Source organism: Microtus ochrogaster (genome assembly GCF_000317375.1).
Source record: "Microtus ochrogaster isolate Prairie Vole_2 chromosome 6 unlocalized genomic scaffold, MicOch1.0 chr6_random_2, whole genome shotgun sequence".
In the NCBI taxonomy this organism is placed as follows: Eukaryota; Metazoa; Chordata; class Mammalia; order Rodentia; family Cricetidae; genus Microtus; species Microtus ochrogaster.
The window spans coordinates 8,963,221-8,983,133 of NW_004949095.1; the positions used below are offsets into that span (position 1 = coordinate 8,963,221).

Below are 19,913 nucleotides of genomic sequence, written 5' to 3' on the forward strand. Positions count from 1 at the left end.
TCAACTGTATTTGGGGAATGTATGAGGGGACAAGAAGGACGTGTAAGAGAAGAATGTTCATGGAGAAAAAAAAAAAAAACCACACCCAAGCAAATTTTCTAATTGAAAGTTCTAGAATATACAGTTTCCTTCAATAACAAGAAAAAAATGAACATGTTCTTTAAATACAAAAGATAAAAACAGTCTTGTGTATCCCAGGTTAAACTTGCTATGTGGGGGAGTCTGGCCCTGAACCCCTAATCTTCTTCATCCTCTACTTCTCATATACTAGCATTGAGAACGTATGCTGCCAACCCCAGGTTTGAAAAAGGCATCGAAGCATAGCTGTTAAGAACACAGGTTTGGGATCAGCCTGGCAAGCTTTTCTATTTCAAGCGGAAACTGTTCTGGTAAGATGAGTACCATCTCAAGATTCTCACGCGTGAGATAAGATCACGCGTGAGAGCTCAGCACCATCTGTGCCCTGTGCACAGCCAGTAACTATCAACTGACATTTGTCACCTTCCTCTCAGGCTCACAATTTCAGCTACTTGGTTCCTTAGTCCTTAATCTTCTTAGTAGTTCTGACTTTATTTAAGAACCGAAGTGTCTAAGTCCCCTTTTTTCTTTTACACAGGGAATAGAAAGGAAATATAATTTTTGTAAAACTGATTTTTATTACTGTGAATTTATTATACTGCATGGTTCTTGGTGACTAGGTAACCAACGGAGTAGCTAATTCATTATTTTAGCTATTTAAACAGGACCTCAGAAGAAAGGCACCCTGTGGTCACAGAGCACGGGGACTATATTAATGAGAAGATTAAAACAAAGCTTGGCTCACATCATCCCAGATAAATCACAAATGTACCCAAGGATAATTAACAATCACAAACTGCCTGGAACTACATTATTTGGCTGGTTGGTTATTGTAAAGTCAACCTTTATTGAATAGGTGAGCTTAAAGGAGCTGATGAATAGTTATTTGACATGCCCAGTGAGGCCCCCTCATAATAAATATCTGAGGAGACATTGGAGCGCCCCTGAGTTTCTGTCGTCTGCTTCATCCTAATTTTCCTTAAGAAGTGAAGAGCAACTTTGAGCTCACCTCATTGGAAGAGGCTGTTCACAGAGACGCCACTCCTGCCATGTGTTCTAGAAGCTCCTTGTGCACTGTGGAGATGGACCATTGGATCCTGTGCCTAAATGGTGACATGAGGCTGACATTTCAGTGCTTAACAAAAGACCAAAAAAAAAAAAAAACCCTCAGGGAAGAAGGACTTTTTATTTTGTGATTTCAAAGGTTTCAGTCCATTGTGGCAGAAGTGACAGGGCAAAGTTGCTCACCTCATGATGGCTGGGAAGCAGGGAGAAGACAGAAATGACTCGTGATAAGATATACCCCTGTGTTAGTTGCTGTTCTATTTCTGTGAAGAGACACAATGACTAAGGAACTCTTACACAAGAAAGCATTTAGTTGGGGGCTTGCTCACAGTTCCAGAGGTTTAGTTTATTATCATTGTGGTGGGGAACATGGTGGCCTCCATGCAGGCAGGTGCTGGAGCAGTAGCTGAGAGCTACATCCTGATCCACAGGCAAAGCAGAGCACTCCCAGGTGGCTCTCAGGAAGACAGGAGATAAAACACAAGAGCACATGTGGCCAACCTATGGGCTGGGTCTTAAATAGCTGCTAAGTGTGGTCCTGGGCATCTCCAGGAGAGGAAGGGCCACTAATGGTGGGCTTTTTCAGGGGTGGAGTCTGGAATGAGGCAACTCCAGGGGAGGGGCTGTTGCTTGGCACCCTGAGGTCAGGGTTCCAAACACCTCCAACAAGGCCACACCTTCTAATCCTTCTAATCCTTTCAAATAGCCTCACTCCCTAGTGACTAGTCATTCAAATAGTGAGCCTATGGAGACTGTTGTTATTTAAATCACCACAACCCTTCAAAGGTATGCCTCTAGCAGCCTGCTCCTTCTAACACACAATGCTGTGAACATATAAATCCACCAATGGATTAATCTATTGATGAAATCAAAACTCTTATGATCCAAACACTTCTGACATACCCTTCATCTGTCAACAAGCTTTGAGAGGGGGCCATATGGTAATAAAACCATAACAATACCCTTATGTAAAGGTCCTTCCTGTCCATTATCAAGAATCCAGTCTTTGAGAGACCAAAGGCGCAGCTTTCTGACTTAGAGCCACTATTTCTTCCAGTTTCCTCCACAGCCCCAGAGAACTTCCATCTACATATGTTCTGGCTTTACAGAGTGAGAGCCATGGTGCCCAGGTACAGGTTTCAGAGGCCTGCTGAGCCTTTGCCCCTTGCTTCCTCTTGCAGATTCCTATTACTCCATGCCAGCTACTACGGGGAGCTCTTGAACCAAGCCCTGGCTGAGAGGATGGGGATCGACGGGGAAACGGTGGTCTTGAAGAACATGCTCATTGGTGTAAACCTGATTCTCCTGGGATCCATGCTCAAACCTTCTGAGTGTCGGCTGGAGGTGACCACAGAAAGGGGCCAGAGACAAACTGTGGAGGAGGAAGGAGGAGCTTCCAGCTACAACACATCCAGCAAGGAACAGCCTATGGTCTTCAACCATGTGTATAACATCAATGTCCCGCTGGAGAGCCTCTGCTCCTCAGGGCTGGAGGCCTCAGCTGAACAGGAAGTGAGCGCTGAAGATGATACTCTGGCAGAATACATAGGTCAAACCTCAGATCACGAAAGCCAGGTCACCTTTACCCACAAGATCAACCTCCCCAAAAAAGCCTGCCCGTGTGCCAGTTCTACCCAGGTGCTGCAGGAGCTCCTAAGCCGAATCGAGATGCTGGAGAGGGAGGTATCATTGCTGCGAGACCAGTGCAGCACCAACTGCTGTCAGGAAAGTGCGGCCACAGGTAGAGTTTGAAGCACTTGCAGCCTGGTCCCTGGTGGGGAAGGAGAGAGCTGAGCAGAGAGGGAGGTGGGATGAGAGGAAGCAAAACCCAGTGTCTCTTCACAGGGTCAAAGAGAAAAAAGTGTCTGGTATATAGCTCTCGGTTAATGTGTCATCTGTAAGATCTAAATGCAGCCATTCCCTGGGGATTCGGTTCACAGATTCTCAACACTGCTTACCTAGTTTGAAATATATTAACCTGATTTTGGAGGGATGAGTCAGGTAATGGTATGTCAGCTCAGCACAGCAACTTTGATAGCAGGCAGGGAATTTGATGTCTGCCTTCATTCATCTTTGCTTTTCACAGGCTGTTGAGTTGATTTCCGTTCAAGTTAACCTGACTGACTAGGGCATGCGATGCTCTGCCCGTTCACTTGCAGCCTTGCTCCCCTCTGAGCAAATGAAAGTCATTAAGGTCTCAGGTGACCTGTTCCCCTCTCCTCCATCAAGATGGGAATTTTATCCTGACCTACTCCATAAATATAGACATGTGCATTCACACACACACACACCACCTTTCCCTGTTCTCCAAAAGGCTGAAAATTCAGTAGATTTGCTTCTGTCTTTGTTCATCTGCCTTCTTACTGTAAGGTGTGATCAAGACTTCAAAGTCAGACTTTGACTTCAGATCTTCTCGGCCACCCCTGGCTTGTGATCTAAGCAAGTCACATAGCCCATGCCTTTCCTTCCTCATCTACAAACTGTGACAGACTAGAACAATAAGGAGCTATCAACTATTAACTCACCTAGTCAGATGAGAGCCTGACTCCCAGTAAGCATCTCATGAGTAAGGGCAACCGCTAGCCGCCCCCAGTTAGTCTTATGACAAGCTTTCTCCACCCAAAGGATCCCTCAGACTCATGTAGCTGTGGCCCTGGATGACACGGAACAACCATCATATTATCTTGGGTGCAAGTGTTTACCTCATACGATCCGATAGTTCAAGATGAAAGTGGAGGGAAATTTTATCAAACTCTGGGCCCATAGCTTCAGAGATAAGACCCATTCTCCCAGAGCCATAGTAAGATAGGGGCCAATCTGACCAATGAAGCATTTTGTAGAATTTCCTCAGCTTATAGACAAGCAGTGTGATGAATGGGCAAGGAAATCAAGATGTCTATGTTCCTGTCCTTTAGTGAGTCCTGATAGGTTGGTTTGTCTTTTTGGTGGCATTTAAAAACAAGAAAAGGCCATAGGTTTTCATGGGTATGGTCTCTCCTGCTTGTAGAATCCACCAGCTTGCCACTCAGATCATTGGCTGATTAGGAAAATCTATTAGGGTAAGCCATGTTAAGCAATGTCCGTGTAGTATATTTTTCAGGCAATGTGGACCACATGACTCAGAACTTACTAGATTGAACTTAGCCTTTATTATTTAGCCATAAAACTTTATACAAAAAGGCTGGGGCAAGATCTATGCAGGAAATCCTGAAGGTATCCTAGCAGACAGTAACTGAAAGCATGCTTCAGGAAATCTCTGAAGAAGCCGTAGAGTTGATTAAGTGTGCAGTAGCCAGTGGAGGAAGGGAGAAGATGGGACAGGTCTGTAACACCTGTAACTTCCATCTGCACAGTTGGTCCAGTGCTTGGCCTACATCCCCCCAAACCCTCTCATACCTGTACCAGGCACCTGGCCTATCAGAAAACTCAACATGCTCAGACATAGAAGGCCCTAGAACTTGCATGTGCTCAGAGAAAGACCTCAGCCCATGAGCAAGTATGGCTCACACTGGTTCTAGAATACCGCAGGAATCTGAGTCACTCTTCCTGGGACTTTGCATAGTCATATTCTGGTTCAGCCACACTCTTTCCTGATTCCCTCATCCAACCTGCTATGGCAAATTTCTTCTGGGAACACTTTTTTATTGCTGCTGTTGTTTTTGTTTTTCAAGACAGGGTTTCTCTGTAGCTTTGGAGCCTATCCTGGAACTAGCTCTTGTAGACCAGGCTGACCTCAAACTCACAGAAATCCACCTGTCTCTGACTCCTGAGTGCTGGGATTAAAGTTGTGTGCCACCACTGCCCAGTGTGGGAACACTTTTTAACAAGTGTTCTTATCAGCTTCTAGGGAACCTAAGCTAAGATGTTCTGCAGGTGATCTGAAAAAGGACAATGGCCCAGGTCTTACCTGTCTTCACCTTCAGTGTGGTGTTAGGCGTAGACAATTGCACTACGTGGAAACATTTATTACATTGAATTTGTACCGAACTATGTTGTAGTTTACTCTCAGCAGCACCAATGTGATCAAGGGATGAGTGTAGGTCTCTGCTCAACCCTCCCCAGTTTGATTTTTATGAGAGGCCACTGCTGCTCTTTGACCTTCTCCTTGGCCATTCTAGGACAACTGGACTATGTCCCTCACTGCAGCGGCCATGGCAACTTTAGCTTTGAGTCCTGTGGCTGCATCTGCAATGAAGGCTGGTTTGGCAAGAACTGCTCAGAGCCCTACTGCCCATTGGGCTGCTCCAGTCGGGGGGTGTGTGTCGATGGCCAGTGCATTTGCGACAGTGAATACAGTGGCGATGACTGCTCTGAGCTGCGGTGCCCAACCGACTGCAGCTCCCGGGGGCTCTGCGTGGATGGAGAATGTGTCTGTGAAGAGCCCTACACAGGCGAGGACTGCAGAGAGCTGCGGTGCCCCGAGGACTGTTCAGGGAAGGGGCAGTGTGCCAACGGTACGTGCCTGTGCCAAGAGGGCTATGCTGGGGAAGACTGCAGCCAGCGCCGGTGTCTGAATGCCTGCAGTGGGCGAGGACACTGCCAGGAGGGACTCTGCATCTGTGAGGAGGGCTATCAGGGCCCCGATTGCTCAACAGGTAGGAAGGGGAATACTCTGGGGCTAGTTGGTTGGGGAGGACGAGCAGAGGGGAAAGAACAAAATAATTCCCAGTTTGGTTGTACTCGTTTGCTTTCTGTGGCAACTGTTTTTGATTCCATAACAATTGGTGAGGTCACATCCTGATGAGATCTAGATCTCTAGTCTTGAGACTAGAGCAAAGACAATAATAGAGATGACAAAGCCTTACTGTCCCTAAGGTAGGGGTGGTTGGCTTATTAGCTTGTTCTTATTAGCTTATTGCCAAATAACATAAAACGATGTGGATGCATTATAACGAGGTTTATTTGGGATCTCAGTTCTAGAAGTTCGAGATTAAGCAGCTACATCTAACGATCACCTTCTTGCTGGTGGAGTAGCAAAGTATCACAAGAAGTCACGTGACAAGAGACAAGGAGGAGCATGCATGTATCTCTTCCCATCTCTCTTCCTTATTAAGTAGCTAGGATTCGACCACAGGGGTTCATTCTGATGACTCAGCTAGTCTGATTCACTTACCAATGACCCCATCTCTATACACCATAGTCGGATTAACTTTGTACTCTTTTGAATAACTCAGAATGGGGATCAAACTTCAGCTCCTGAAGTCTAGGGGGCCATACACAAACAGTATTCAAATCACAGCAAGCAGCAAAAGGTCAGGGGACCATGCGAGATAAGGGTGGTCTTTAACTCATGGGAGTCCACGAATTGCACCTGCTTAAAAGCATCTCCCTGCCCATTACTGTTCTCAGCATCTTACATCACTGTTTGAGGAAGGATGGCTCTGGTTCTTTATTTATCTGGTTAGCTTACAGATTGCAGGATGGGATTTTATTTATGAAATTACCAAGGAGCTGACATTTTAACAATTAATATAGAATATTAAGCAGATATGACTCATTCTGTTCCAGATGACTATAGCACAGACAGGAACCAACTCCATATGTAGCCTACATTATAGAAAACGATTGGTCGCTCATGTCCTGCCATGGTATTCTAAAACCTAAATCCATCAGTGAGGGAGACAGTATTTCACGGGGCTGGTGGTGATTTTACGTTTTTTCCCCCAGATCATATTATTTTCTTTGTTTCTCTATCGTTCATCCTCCTCTGATTAAATCAGAAACTATTGCTGATACATCTGTGCTCTTACAAGTATAGGTTAAGTAATTGATCCTTTCCATTGTGAGCTTAGAATTCCTCCTGGGGATTTTTTTTAAGTAAATAAAAATAAACAACATTTTTAAGCTTTCTAATTGAGCAATTCTAGTAATTTCTAAAGGACAAATCCTGGGAAGCCAGCTTCCACAGTTTTCTGTCACTCAGCATCTGCATTTATGGCTTCAAAGTGAACCCTTCTAAAGGATTAATGGCAAAGAAGTAGAGACAATAGCTCACTGCGTAGAAAGATTTTTTTCCTATGCTACATTTTTTTCTATATTCAATTATTTCATCTAGCCCTTCAATTCTGTTTACTGAATTGAAATTCCTTTCTAAAAGTATAGTCATTATACCAATTATTTCAAAGCGAAACTGAAGCAGACATTAGCCCTCAGTGCTTTTGAATCTGAAGCACTGGGACAATCGCTGCAAACCTGAAGCAGAACCTTGTTCCCAACAAGAGCATGAGGTTCCTGGAGGCCCCATCCAGTGGCTGCCAAAGGATCCGATTGAGTCATTGCTGGTTTAGTGCTATACTACAGCGCACATGCTTCTTAATGCAATCAATAGTCGTGAACTCGCATAGGCTTGTTGTGATCTAGACATGCTTTCCACAGGTTAGGCCTATTTACAAAAGAAAGCAAACAACACCAAAACTTTAATCTGATCCAGTGTTCCAGCTGAACTGGAGAGCCGATGCCTTGATCACATCAGGCAAGATTCACCAGCTGGTAACACAACTGTAACTGGGTCAAGCCCAAGCCTAACGTGCGTGCTGCTTCTGACATGTCGGCCCGGCACTGCCTGAGGAAGACGGCCGCAAACCCAGATAAATTTTCTTTACTAGTTCAAAGTCTATGAGCAAGGACAGTTGCATAATCTCCTGTTTCTATAGCAACCCTGGAGCCACCTCTCATTGCAGGAGGTGCTCCGCTTAGTGCCTGCCTTTAAAACCAAATGCCACAGGTCTCTTCCAGAAAGGGATGTGTGTCATTATCTAAAGTGCTGTTTTACTAGCTCTCTGTGAAGAGGATGTAGGAGAGGGGCCTATTTACTCATTGTTTGACATTTCTGGCTAGGTGCAGGCAAGATAGCTCCAAGGAGTGCAGAGAGAGAGGACAGAGAAGGTTCAGAGAGGGGGAAACATGGACAGCCACTTCCTTGCAGGTCACCGTTTTTTCTTTCGCAGGACGTGGAGACTAGCTGCCCACCATACGGATTTCATTGTGAGCCCCCCCCTAGAGCCCAGCGTCAGTACAAGTGTCTAGTGACAGCAAGGCCATTACAGTTGACTCCTCGCCTTGACCTTTGCTCATGTTATGCCTTTCTGCCTCGTGCTCTGCCCATGTAAAGAGAAGACAGCAAAACCTCCTGAGTCTGGGCACTTAAAAGAGGCTTTAGAAAAATGCTGCTTTGGGCCTCTCCTTCTACAGACTGGAAAAGCAGCAGTCAGAGACCAGTTTCCCCAGAGCCAAGAGCTCATTAAGAATGGAGTAAGAATGGGGATTCTGGCCACCCACCAACTTCTAGCATTCCCTAAACCTCTTTGAGATGCTAAGCCAAGCGGTTAATAAAAATAAAATCTTTTACATCAAATACACAAGGAGCAGTCTTTCTGCATAAATGCTGAGAGTGGCAACTGTGTTTTGTTTTGTTTTGAATAGAAGTACCTGGAATCATTTGTGCATACCTATCCTGCGATGGTGTTAAGGCAGTAGGTGGAGAATGAGTTGTTGGAGGCTCCCTAAGAGTGAGCAGGACAAGGTTCCCTGGAATTCAGTGAGGTGTGTGCAGATCCATCAACATCGTTGTTCAGCTCTATCGAGAGAGGCTGCTCTACCTCTGGCTCCAGGAACCACTTGCTCTATGGAGCAAAACGCAGACTGAAACTGCCTCCCTGCATGTTCACTAAGTGCCAACGTGAAATGGCAAGGCTGCTTTGGAAATAAACAGTCCCGGATCCTCCAGCCAGCCTTTTCCTTTCTAGCCCCTTGCTGTTCCGCAGTTCAAAATGCAAGCAGCAAAGAGAATACCTACTGCAAACACTTTGTGCCCACCACGCACGCACTGCTTGCATCTCTTTTGTAGGTTGCTTTATAGTTCAGTATTGTTTTATTTGATAGTGATTTCTGACACCTTCATGGGCCTAACACTCATCAGAGTGCTTCCACCACAGGTGACAGCAGGTGCCCTTCTCTCAGGCAGATGTGAAGGGAGTATTAGCAAGTCTAAGATGGCAAGATGAAAAGTTATCTGCATCTTATTTGCTTTAAGATTCTAAATCTCGAGCTTAGATCACCCACTACTGTCACCTTTAACTCCATTTTTCTGGGAGAGGAATAGAAAAAGGAATACCCTGACTTGTCCCACAGGTCCCAAGAGTTGTCCATGACTCAAAATTTAGAGAGACCATTTCTGCCAGAAGGGAGGAGTCTTGTCAATAAGTCTCAGAATAAAGGTGTTGATTCACAAGAAGGGGCACAAGGAAAACTCAGTGGAACACAAGTGCAGGTCATCTGGACTGTTTCTCATGGAGCTTCTACACAGTCCTTGAGGGGCTGGGCACAAATGAAAGAAGGTAGCAGGTACAATGCATAGCACACTCCATGAAAGAGCGGAGTTTGAGAGTCCTGACTCAGCACCCTGGAATTGAACACCTCCCTCCACTCAGCCCTCCTTTGTGGCGTTCAGATTACTCCACCTTACTGAGGTACCTAGCAGAGCTGCTGCAAAAGGATTTTTAATTAGTTAAGTGGTGTGTCTGATATATTTTATCATTGAGATGTTTTATAGCTTAATCTAGAATTATGTGTTTGCTGACAGTTTCTTGAGCCATTGTCCCTGAGGTTCAAATCCTTGCTCCTGTCTTTGCTTGCTGCGTGCCTCAGTTTCCTTACGTATGAATTAGGAGTAATAATAAAACTTCTCCTGCTGTGCTGGTGGGGGGTTGAAATGGAATAACCCAGGGTAAAGTGTTAGCATTTTGTCTGGGACATAGAAATCTTCACCAAAGATGCCATAACAAATAGGGGCAGGTTTTCTACCAGTGCACCTCAGTGTTTATAATGTCAGAGCCATAAACTGGGCACTTAAGGGTTTAATTAAATTTTATTTATACTTACTTTAGTTTTGAAAGTTTTTTTGGAGAAACTTTTATGACATGCATGGTGATAATGGTACAGAGCTATGAATCCAAGCAATCGGGGAGATGGGGCGAGGCAGGAAGACTGTCTGTCTTAGTATAGCCTAAGCTACATTGTGGGAACAAATAAATTGACTAAATAAGAAGAAAGTGCAGACTTCCTGCCTCTGGTAACGTCCTCCCTCTTTGGTCAGAAGAAACTGTATTTTCTCAGCTGTTTTATGCAGAGATTGGTTGGGGGCAGAAGCAAAGTAAATAGCAGGTATTGCAGACCTGTGATGTTATTTGTTTCCATGAACTGTGGACCAGATAAGGGTTCCTCAGTTCTCTTAGCCAAGAATTTGAGGTCTTTGGTGTGAGTCCAAGGTGGCAGGCACTCTCCTCTCATGCTCCCATGTTCCTGTGAAAAGCACCTGGCCTGGCCCTGCTTGTTTGTAAAGGGTGAGGTTACCCAGCAGAAAAATTCAAAACCAATGGCAACTCTGAGACCAGTGGGAACCTCCACTCCATACAAACATGCAAGTTAATTAGAATCACTTAAATCTTGGCCTGTTCTCTGCTGTAATCTTTGAGCGGGTCCAATTATAGACACTAGTGTTAGCCTTCTAATTAGTCTTAAAGGTTCAATGATTTGATGCCCACCCCACAGTGAAGCTTCGCTTCCCAAGGGAGCTATACAAGAAAGGCTATCTCAATACGGTTTAACCTTTGGCAACTCTGCATAGCATTTGCGAAGCTGGACAAGTGAGAAAAGCAAAGCTCTCAAGAATGCTCCCTGATCATCATCTCCAAGGTCAAGGCTAATGAAAATTAGTTTGAAACAAGTTATATTCGCTTCAGAGCTTAAATGTTGTCCATTTTAAAGAAGGGGAGGGGTGCTGTAATAAAGAATTTCTGGGCATCTTCATTAGGCTGTGAGATACAGGACATATTGTTTTGGCTTCTTATAATTTGTAGGAAAAACAGGAATTAGTCTTTATTTCCACTTGTTAAATCAGACCCTGGCTGTCAGGACAGTCTGACAGCAGTAATTTATTAAACTACCAAACTGTTTAGTTGGTCACAGTGTGTTATGAAAAAAAATCTAACAACTGGCTCTCTGAAGGAAAACAGACTAGTAAGCTCTTACTTGTAGCTTTTGCAAATTTTCATGGGGAAAACACCTCCTTGGCCAGTTTCAAGCAGCTCATGTGACGTCGTTAAACATGGAGTTAGGAACAGATAGGCAACAGGGCACAGCGATGTAGTATTCCTACCAGAGATGCAACACACAAAAATCACCTTACGGGCATAGTTAACTATAAAATGCAGTGAAATGACTTTAAAGTGACAGGTCTTAAATAATTATCTTTTAGATGCAATTTGCTTAATTACTGTTTCATAGCATTTCATCTTTAACAATGGCAATACCCGTGAACAGTCAGGCAGAATTCCTGGCAATTTGGCAGTCAGCCTTCGCAAGGCAGTAAGGGACCAGCTCCAGCCCCACAGTCATTGATGGCCTTGTGGAGTGTGGCGTCTTTCAGTAGAGAACCGAGCCATGGAGTCATGAGCTATGGAGCCGTGAGCCATGGAGCTATGAGCCATGAGCCGTGAGCCGTGGAGCCATGAGCCGTGGAGCCATGAGCCATGGAGCCACGAGCCGTGGAGCCGTGGAGCCAGGGAGCCATGAGCCATGAGCCATGGAGCACTCCAGACATGTAATTAGGGGGTGAGATGAGAACAAGAAAGTTGAGTCCGCACTGGGACAGGCAATCCTCTGAGCTCATGCTGTCTGTGTATTGCCTCCTGGTAGTTGCCCCTCCAGAGGACTTGCGAGTGGCTGGTATCAGCGACAGGTCCATTGAGCTGGAATGGGACAGGCCGATGGCAGTGACGGAATATGTGATCTCTTACCAGCCGATGGCCCTGGGGGGCCTCCAGCTCCAGCAGCGGGTGCCTGGAGATTGGAGTGGTGTCACCATCACGGAGCTGGAGCCAGGTCTCACCTACAACATCAGCGTCTACGCTGTCATTAGCAACATCCTCAGCCTTCCCATCACTGCCAAGGTGGCCACTCGTACGTACCATTTCCCCGTCCTGCCTCATTTTTGTTTTTTCCTTCATGAGATCATGGGCATTCATGATTGTAGTGTCTTTTCTTAGTTCGTTAGGGATGCCTGCAATCGTTTGCTCTTGAGGGAAAGGGCTTTAGAAGTGACCCATTGTAAAAAAAACAAAAGGCCCACCATTAAACAGGCACTTCTGATTATGAGAGCTTCCAAATTCAGGCAACATCCATGAATTCTAGAACAAACAATAATTATTGAGCACTAGATTTGTTATAAGCTGGATTCTGATAGAAGTCAAGCAAAGTGTAAGATTTATACAGATTTTTAATCTAGTTAGGGACTCAAAACTAGCAGCTATGAAGTATAACAAATAAGGGCTAATGTTACATTACAGGTGGTAAGAACTAAACAGAGTGAGAAAAAATACAACGATGATAACATTAGTTTAAGTCACAGCTGATAACGTCTATTTCTATAAGTGGCATAATTTCTTTACGACTTCTTATTTTAGCAAAATATCTTGATAGTCACTATAGTAATAGAAGTTGAGGTTCTAGAAGATAATTCAGAAAACTGCAGTGGAAGTGATAGTAAAGACACAGACAGGAAGCAAGCTGAGCCGTCTCTGTGATGCATAATCTCTGGAACGTCTTTGTTGTTTCTTTAGAACAAGGAAGACCTCCTCTAGATCCGTATCTATGTTCTGTATATGCATAGTTCATCATAGAAAAAGATGAGAGATAGCTTACCAAGTGTTAACACTGTATCTGCCCAAAAAAAGAACGAGAAAAGAAACACTGTTTCTTTCCCTACACTGGTTCTTTTCCTTTATACTTCTGTATTCCTAAATAATTACGAAGTGTCTGTATTACTTTCAACTTTCCAAAACTAAGATGAGCAATCTCCGGAAAGAAATTTCCAATAGTTGGGCAGCAACCTGCATTCGTGCTGCCCCAAATCCAGTGCAGAATCTGGACAAACAGATGCCTGGACACCTCATAGAGACATCAATGAAGAGAGGCTGTACCTTACTTGATTCTACACAGAGAACATCTGAAGGACGAGGGCTGAAAGAAGAGACTGGAACAAGACTGTGGCCATGGAAACAGGGACCCTTAGAATTCAGAAAGCCCTTGGGGTCTGTAAAGAGAATTTATGACCAAATAGGGAATAAAAGATTTGAGCCCATTTTTATGTGGGTCTCAAATGACAAATGGCATTTGGATAACAAATGCCAGAAAATTTCAGAAAAAGGAAATGTCAAGATAAAAGCATTGGTCTTGAGGACCTCAAAGAGGTCAAAGACTGAAATTGGAAAGATGCAAAGATAAGGACACAGGCTTAAGAAAGTCCCCTTGCACCACTTGTAGGTGACTAAAGTCTTATGATACTGTTGGGCTCCTCCATAAATGTTGAGTATGTTAATATGCCTATAATTATCTCTGTTTATATTTGACCCTTTAAAAAATCTGGTGCCTGAGAACTAGTTTTAAATAGCTTTAGTGACTGTGTAGCAGGTCACCATCTGCTGCTTTTCCCACTGTACTGGAGGATGAGTCAACCCCTGGAGTGCCTGGGGGATCCAGAAGCTGCTCCTTTCTGATCCACACCCATGTCCTGATATGGGTTCCACCTCTAGTGGCATTTACTGTGCCAATGCAGGGCATCCCCTCAGGCTCACTCCTAGGTGAACTATATGCATAGTTCATCATAGAAAAAGATGAGAGAAAGCTTACCAAGTGTTAACTCTGGTAAACTCACCTGCCATTCCTTCACGTGTCTTCACAAATGGCCCTGCCTTTCCACCAAGGAGCAAAAGAAGCTTCTTCACAGGAAAAAAAAAATAAAACAAAATGAAACAAAACAAAAATCTGTCCTTTTCCAGTGGGAATAGCCTGAGAAGCAACACGAACATGGGAGCAGGCTTCCTAGAGAACTGTGAAAAGTCACACTGCTGTATTTCAGGGATGGTGACTGGAACTCCATCAGGACAAACATATTTCCACCTCACTAAACCTGTGTATATGTATGTGTGTGTGTGCAAGCGTGTCGTGGGTGGGGAAAGGAGAGAAGAAGAGAAAGACTAAGCAAAGCAAAACCAGATAAGTGAGGCAAAGGTGAGCAAGAGAAGAGAGAACAGGAGGGAATTTAGAGACAAGGAAATGGGAGCAACGCTGTTTATGCCTGTGCTTTCTTCGTAAATACAAAGTGGCAAATTCTGACCATTCGAGCTGTAGTGATTTGAGTCTCCATACTTTCAACACACCTCAGATACTCAGGGAAAGCATTCAGTTTTATTCTGAAGCTGGCCAGTCTCTTCTGTGTCTCCTTTTTCCTGGATATAAAAAAGGAACACCAATACTGGCTACTATCTTGCCTCCCAGGAAACCCGCATGGTTTCTATATGAGTCCTCCGAGAAAGGATTTTTATCCGATGCCAGGATCTACCACATGAGTAAGGAAAAGAAAACACGATTTAAAAATTTTTAACGTTAACATTTTCTATGATGTAATAGAAAGCACAAAACTAATGATTACGTGTGTTAGTTAAGTCTGCTCATGTATTCATACACACCGAGCACCAGGGCCACATGATGGTGTGCTGACCCTGCCACTGAGACTCTGTCTACAGCAGGATTGGGATTGCCCACCACACCTCTCCTCACCCAGGACACCAAGGGAGGTCACAAGACAAAGCACCAGGAAGCGATCACTGCCCCTGCCAGAGATGGCCATGACATTGCCACCCACATTGCTGTGTTCCAGATGTCTCCACTCCTCAAGGGCTACAGTTCAAGACGATCACAGAGACCACCGTGGAGGTGCAGTGGGAGCCCTTCTCATTCCCCTTCGATGGGTGGGAGATCAGCTTCATTCCAAAGGTAACACGACTCTGAGCTCACTTAAACAAGCCTGATAGGTATATCCCTATCCTCAACTTCGATTTGGGGGCAGCAGGAGGGTACTAACTGACGTAACTTCCAAAGCCACTAAAGACTCAGGGAGGAATGCTGTGTCTGGGCTACAGGGCATTGCCCTCACAAAGGCCAGACAGAGGACTGCCTAACAAATACAGCCTGAGCTCAGCTCCAGGCCTTGGATGATGGGACATGTGGGAAGTAGTGCCAGGATCCAGCTGTCTGCTGAGGGAGCGCCAGTGTTGAGAGCCGTGCTTGTAGTGAGCCTGAAAACCAAGCCTTCAAAGAGTCGAGTCCTCTACTTTGCACAAAAGAACAGACAGATGGAACCAGTCACACAGGCAGCCTACTGATAAATACAGAAAAAGTTAAAAAGTTAGCTTGTGGCCTTGAACCTCTGAAAGTTAGAGATATAAAACGTGTCTTGGTTTTCCTAAATTAGTCAAAATGAATTTATAATCCATTCAGCAAGTTATTCCTTAGACAAATCCATTATTATAACTTGGGAGTTAGAAGTATCCTGAGAGTCCTATGCGGTCTTTAGAGCGGCGTTTGATCTAGTGAGTCCGGGAACTGTCTGCAAGCCACCGGTGCTGTCCGGTCTCTGTTGGCTCTGCTCACACTCTCTCCGAGCATAGTCCATGGATAGGGAGTGCAGCACACTCCTTTCCTCTGTCTGCATCCTTCACCATCAAAAAGCATTTTTTGAGTCATTCATCAGACCTAATAACAACTGACACATTTTTGGCTAACAAGACTGTGGTTTTACTGTTCTTTTACTCCAGAATTCCTGGAGCCTTGACTGTTGTAGCTACAAAAGACCTGCAAGCAAATGGAATGTGAGCTCTCATTTTACATTTAGTTTTGCTTAGTCAAAGGACACCGGAACTCAGAGATCTTCAGTGACATCACCTGCCAGGTTTAAGACAAAAACCTGAATCTCAGGCTCTATTCCAGCGCTCTCACACCCTTATGTGGATTTAGTCACAGCAAGCTAAATACACCTAAACAGATGTTCCACACAAATCTGTTAGGATATGTCTTGCCTGATTTAAATGGCCAAGAAAGAATTGCAGGCAACTGGGTTTATAACAAAGCAGGAAGAATCATGTCATCCTGCTGTTCAGGCAGGAAAAAAAAAAAATAACTGTGATGTTCTGCTCTGCACATAATCTATAAAACTTTGAATGAGAGATGAGCTAGTCAGGGCAAGCCAAGATCAAATGCATGGCTTCATGGACTCTATGCCGTAATATATAGGTTGAAGCCACTGGAAGGGAACATTCATCCTATTGATTTATAAGAGCATGGCTATAAGTTATATATGGAACACCCAGGTGACATAAATAGAGAACAAAGAACATATAAGAATGGCAGGGTTACAAAAAGGACCTCTGCCTCTGCTATTTCCAAAGCACACATTAGAAAATAAAATCTTATGGACATTGATCATGACCACCAAACATTAAATCTTTGACAAGAGTCTATCTGAATCACTGCATGACTAGGTTTGGGGCTGTGGGCAAGCTCAGAAAAATCAGGACAGGCCAAAGAAATAACCTTGAAAACTGGTTCTTTTGAGTCTGTTAGGCAAGTTCCTGGTCCCAAGCAGTGGGCTACTAGTGTGTAGGGAACAGATATAGTCTGCTTTTGAATTTCAATGTGCAGAATCAGCATCCCGCTCCTTTTTCTTTTTCTCATCATATGTATTTCCCAGTGACCCCTCTGACCACTCTTTTGCCCTGCTCTCCAGAACAATGAAGGAGGGGTGATTGCTCAGCTCCCCAGTGATGTTACCTCCTTCAACCAGACAGGGCTGAAGCCCGGAGAGGAGTACATTGTGAATGTTGTGGCTCTGAAGGAACAAGCCCGGAGCCTCCCTACCTCCGCCAGCGTCTCTACTGGTAAGTGCCTCCAACTCTTTTCATGGCTACCCAAAGAACTGCAAGGGATGGACAGGTAAGAAAGATGCTAGGATTCGTGGCAGAGCGAAATGATGTAGGAACTTCAAAAGGGACATACTTTGCCAGTCGCCTAGCAGATTGTCTCCCTTAGTGCTCATCTTTGCGAGCACAGAAACCTGGGAAACTGTTCCACTGAGGAAATTCTCTATTAGTAGTTCCAGTATGTTTTACTAATCTCACTCATTAAGAAGCCTCATTCATCAGCCTCCTATTGTCATAAACTTTGAAACCAGCAAGAGCCAAGTCATTCTCACTTACTTAAGACTTGAAGAAATTCAACTAAACCTTTCTAAACCTCCATCTGTTTTATAACACAGTCTCTATTGAGTTGAGGACTAGATTAAATATAATACACAACATAATTAGCACTATACTGATCAGTGCTTAATACTTGGTATACATACATGCATACAACACATGCTAGAAGTAAAGGTAGTACAGAGAAGACTACTTGAAAACCGTAGGCAGAGTGGCCAGTGATCAAAATAATGTCTCAAGTTATTATTCTGTGCCCACAGTTTATCTCACTCAGAAATATATTTTCAAGATCAGTTCATTAATTATGTCATATTTTGCCTTATTTTACTATTATCTGGCAAAGGATGTTCAATCTGATTGCTGTATTTTAGCCCCTGTGATATACATGTGTGCAACTCCTCAGACTTGCTCAAAATTGATAAGTAGTGTCTGATATTCAGTTGGGGGGCTCTCATTTATCGATGATGAAGAAGCTGAGATGCAGAGTTTAAGCAACTTTCCCTGTTAGCAACAAAAACTGAGCTAGGTGACTACTAATACAGTTTTCTTTTTCATAAACAGAAATCAACATCCTAGAAAGCCAGTCTTACGTCCAAAACAAAAGGTTGACTTGGGTAGAAAAGGGAACTACAGCACTATGCAATAAAGCAATGTTTATATATTAATGATTTAAAGTTAGATATTCATATCCATATCCAAACTAATAGCATCAGGTTCTGAGACTTAGGATCAGTCTAGAAAAATTTGAGCAAAACCTTTTTTTATTTTATTTTTTTTTTTTTTGGTATTAGCTTGTCTTGCATTGGTGCACCAGGAATCCAGAACCGAACCATGTCTCAATGTCAGGATGGGAATGGGAGAGATCCACACTTCTAATTTCTTCTCTTCCATGACTGCCAGCCAGGGAAGTCCTGCTTTGACCTGTTTTATATTTTGCGCATTCATTTAAGATTTAGACAACAACATTGCCCCCTCCTGCCAGATTCATTATGGGGAGTAGGCTCATTAAAACACTGTTATAATCCAGTGAATTTCAGAAGAAACTCTATGCATGCAAAGCCTTGGAGCTCTGGAGAACTCTCTAGAAGGCCAAAGGCACAAGTTTGTTCCCCAAGGTTATGCTGGACTCTGAAGACTGAGCTTCTGCTAACACACATTAATTATTCCCTTCTGATATGGAGTATCTCCAGACCATTCCTATGACTGACGTTAAGAAAGCATAGGTAAAAGGCTGGCAAGAAAAGATGGCTCCAAAGAGGAGAGAGATCATTCCAGTGGAGTAATTCTCTTCCAGAGTATCAAGGGCACTTAAAGAAGCAATCCAACCCTGCCTTGGTCTTATAGCCAAACCAATTTTTGAAATAAAATTTGAAGTACTTTTTTGAAGATCCCTTAAAATTCAAATGAAAAGTTCCAGAATTAGAAAACCATGGGAAAGCTAGGCAGCTTTCAATTAAGAAAAGTCCTACTCAATGGAGTAGTGTCATGGACAAAGTTATTAAAAAAAAAAAGTAAAAAAGAAAAACAAGAAAAAAACACATGTATACATGCATTCCATTTTTTTGAAAGGACTTGTATTCATTTAGAAATTAGTGCTAAAATTGAAAGCAAGCTGCTAGAACCTTGATTGGAACAGGACATTATGACCAATTAATTGACCAGCAAAAGGCAGAATTCAAGGTGCAGCAGGAAAGACCGCTGACTCCCATCCCTGTCTGCCGCTCTTAGGAAACAATCATTTGATTCTTTCCTTTTTGCTAAGCTCTGACCTACACCGACCCCCTCCTGTGAAGCTCTGAGCCCTCGTCTGCACTGAGACTGGCTTTTTCAGGGCAGGCCATTTTATGAATGCAAATACAAGACCTCCTGCAGCGAACGCCCTCGGAGCTACATAATCACATTCTAATATGGCCAATCCATTATGATTAGGGTTTTTGGATCTAAAGAGTTGAAGGACAAAAGCTTTATGTGGTTATCTGATTTCCTCTGATGGCATTTTTTTTTCTCTGAAAAAGCTCCAGTTCAATGAAATGCTCTCCTACCCTGTTCTCATGGATGAAGAGGCTCATCATTTCAGTTCACTAACTCAGCACTCATTGAGTGTCTTCACACAGCAAACTTATGCCATAGCTAGGAGGGCATTTGGCCACCCTGTAATTAAATTAAGTGAAATAACAACAGTCTGAGGTACCTAAAGCTGTGGCATGCTTTATTTATTTTCTTTTTAAACACATGACTACCTCAAGTACGAAAAGTTGAAATTCATTTTAATTCCAAACCAGGCAATACCAAAATAGCCTAGTGATTTTCATTTTAGCTGATAGTAAACCAAAAGTCCTAAGCTGCTTAATAGGACACAGATATGGGCTGAGAGTGGGGGACCAGGCAAATGTTCCAACTCTGAAAAGTTGAGGAACTCGAGGTTAGCCTGTGGGAGTCCTGATAGAGACAACCACACTAAAGACAGATAAAAGTGTCCAGTTTCTACTGATTTAAAAATAAAATCTTAGCCCAAGATTCCAGAGGAATCTATGGAAGGTTTCTTAAACCGAAGCAAAAGAAAAATTACTGAAAGGGACATAAATCGTTTCCTAGAAGCCCAGGACCTGAAACATACCTGAGCCTCATAAAAGTTTTTAACCATAAAATGGAAACTAAGAAATTGAGTTACTCTTTATC

At 43.6% G+C, this 19,913-nt stretch overlaps 1 protein-coding gene across 6 annotated transcripts in view; it reads left to right on the forward strand.

Moving 5' to 3' along the window:
• Tnr (tenascin R) overlaps positions 1 to 19,913 on the forward strand; it is a 432,460-nt gene that overhangs the window by 346,302 nt on the left and 66,245 nt on the right. For 3 of the 6 annotated variants that reach the window (XM_005363935.3, XM_026787586.1, XM_026787588.1), the window contains 5 exons: positions 2,325 to 2,884; positions 5,262 to 5,738; positions 11,839 to 12,102; positions 14,861 to 14,976; positions 16,766 to 16,916. In XM_005363935.3, the coding sequence (XP_005363992.1) occupies positions 2,386 to 2,884; positions 5,262 to 5,738; positions 11,839 to 12,102; positions 14,861 to 14,976; positions 16,766 to 16,916 (1,507 nt within the window). In that variant the 5' untranslated portion in view covers positions 2,325 to 2,385. Of the gene's footprint in view, positions 1 to 2,324; positions 2,885 to 5,261; positions 5,739 to 11,838; positions 12,103 to 14,860; positions 14,977 to 16,765; positions 16,917 to 19,913 lie in introns of those variants that run through there. The other 3 variants (XM_026787587.1, XM_026787589.1, XM_026787590.1) reach the window with 3 other exon arrangements.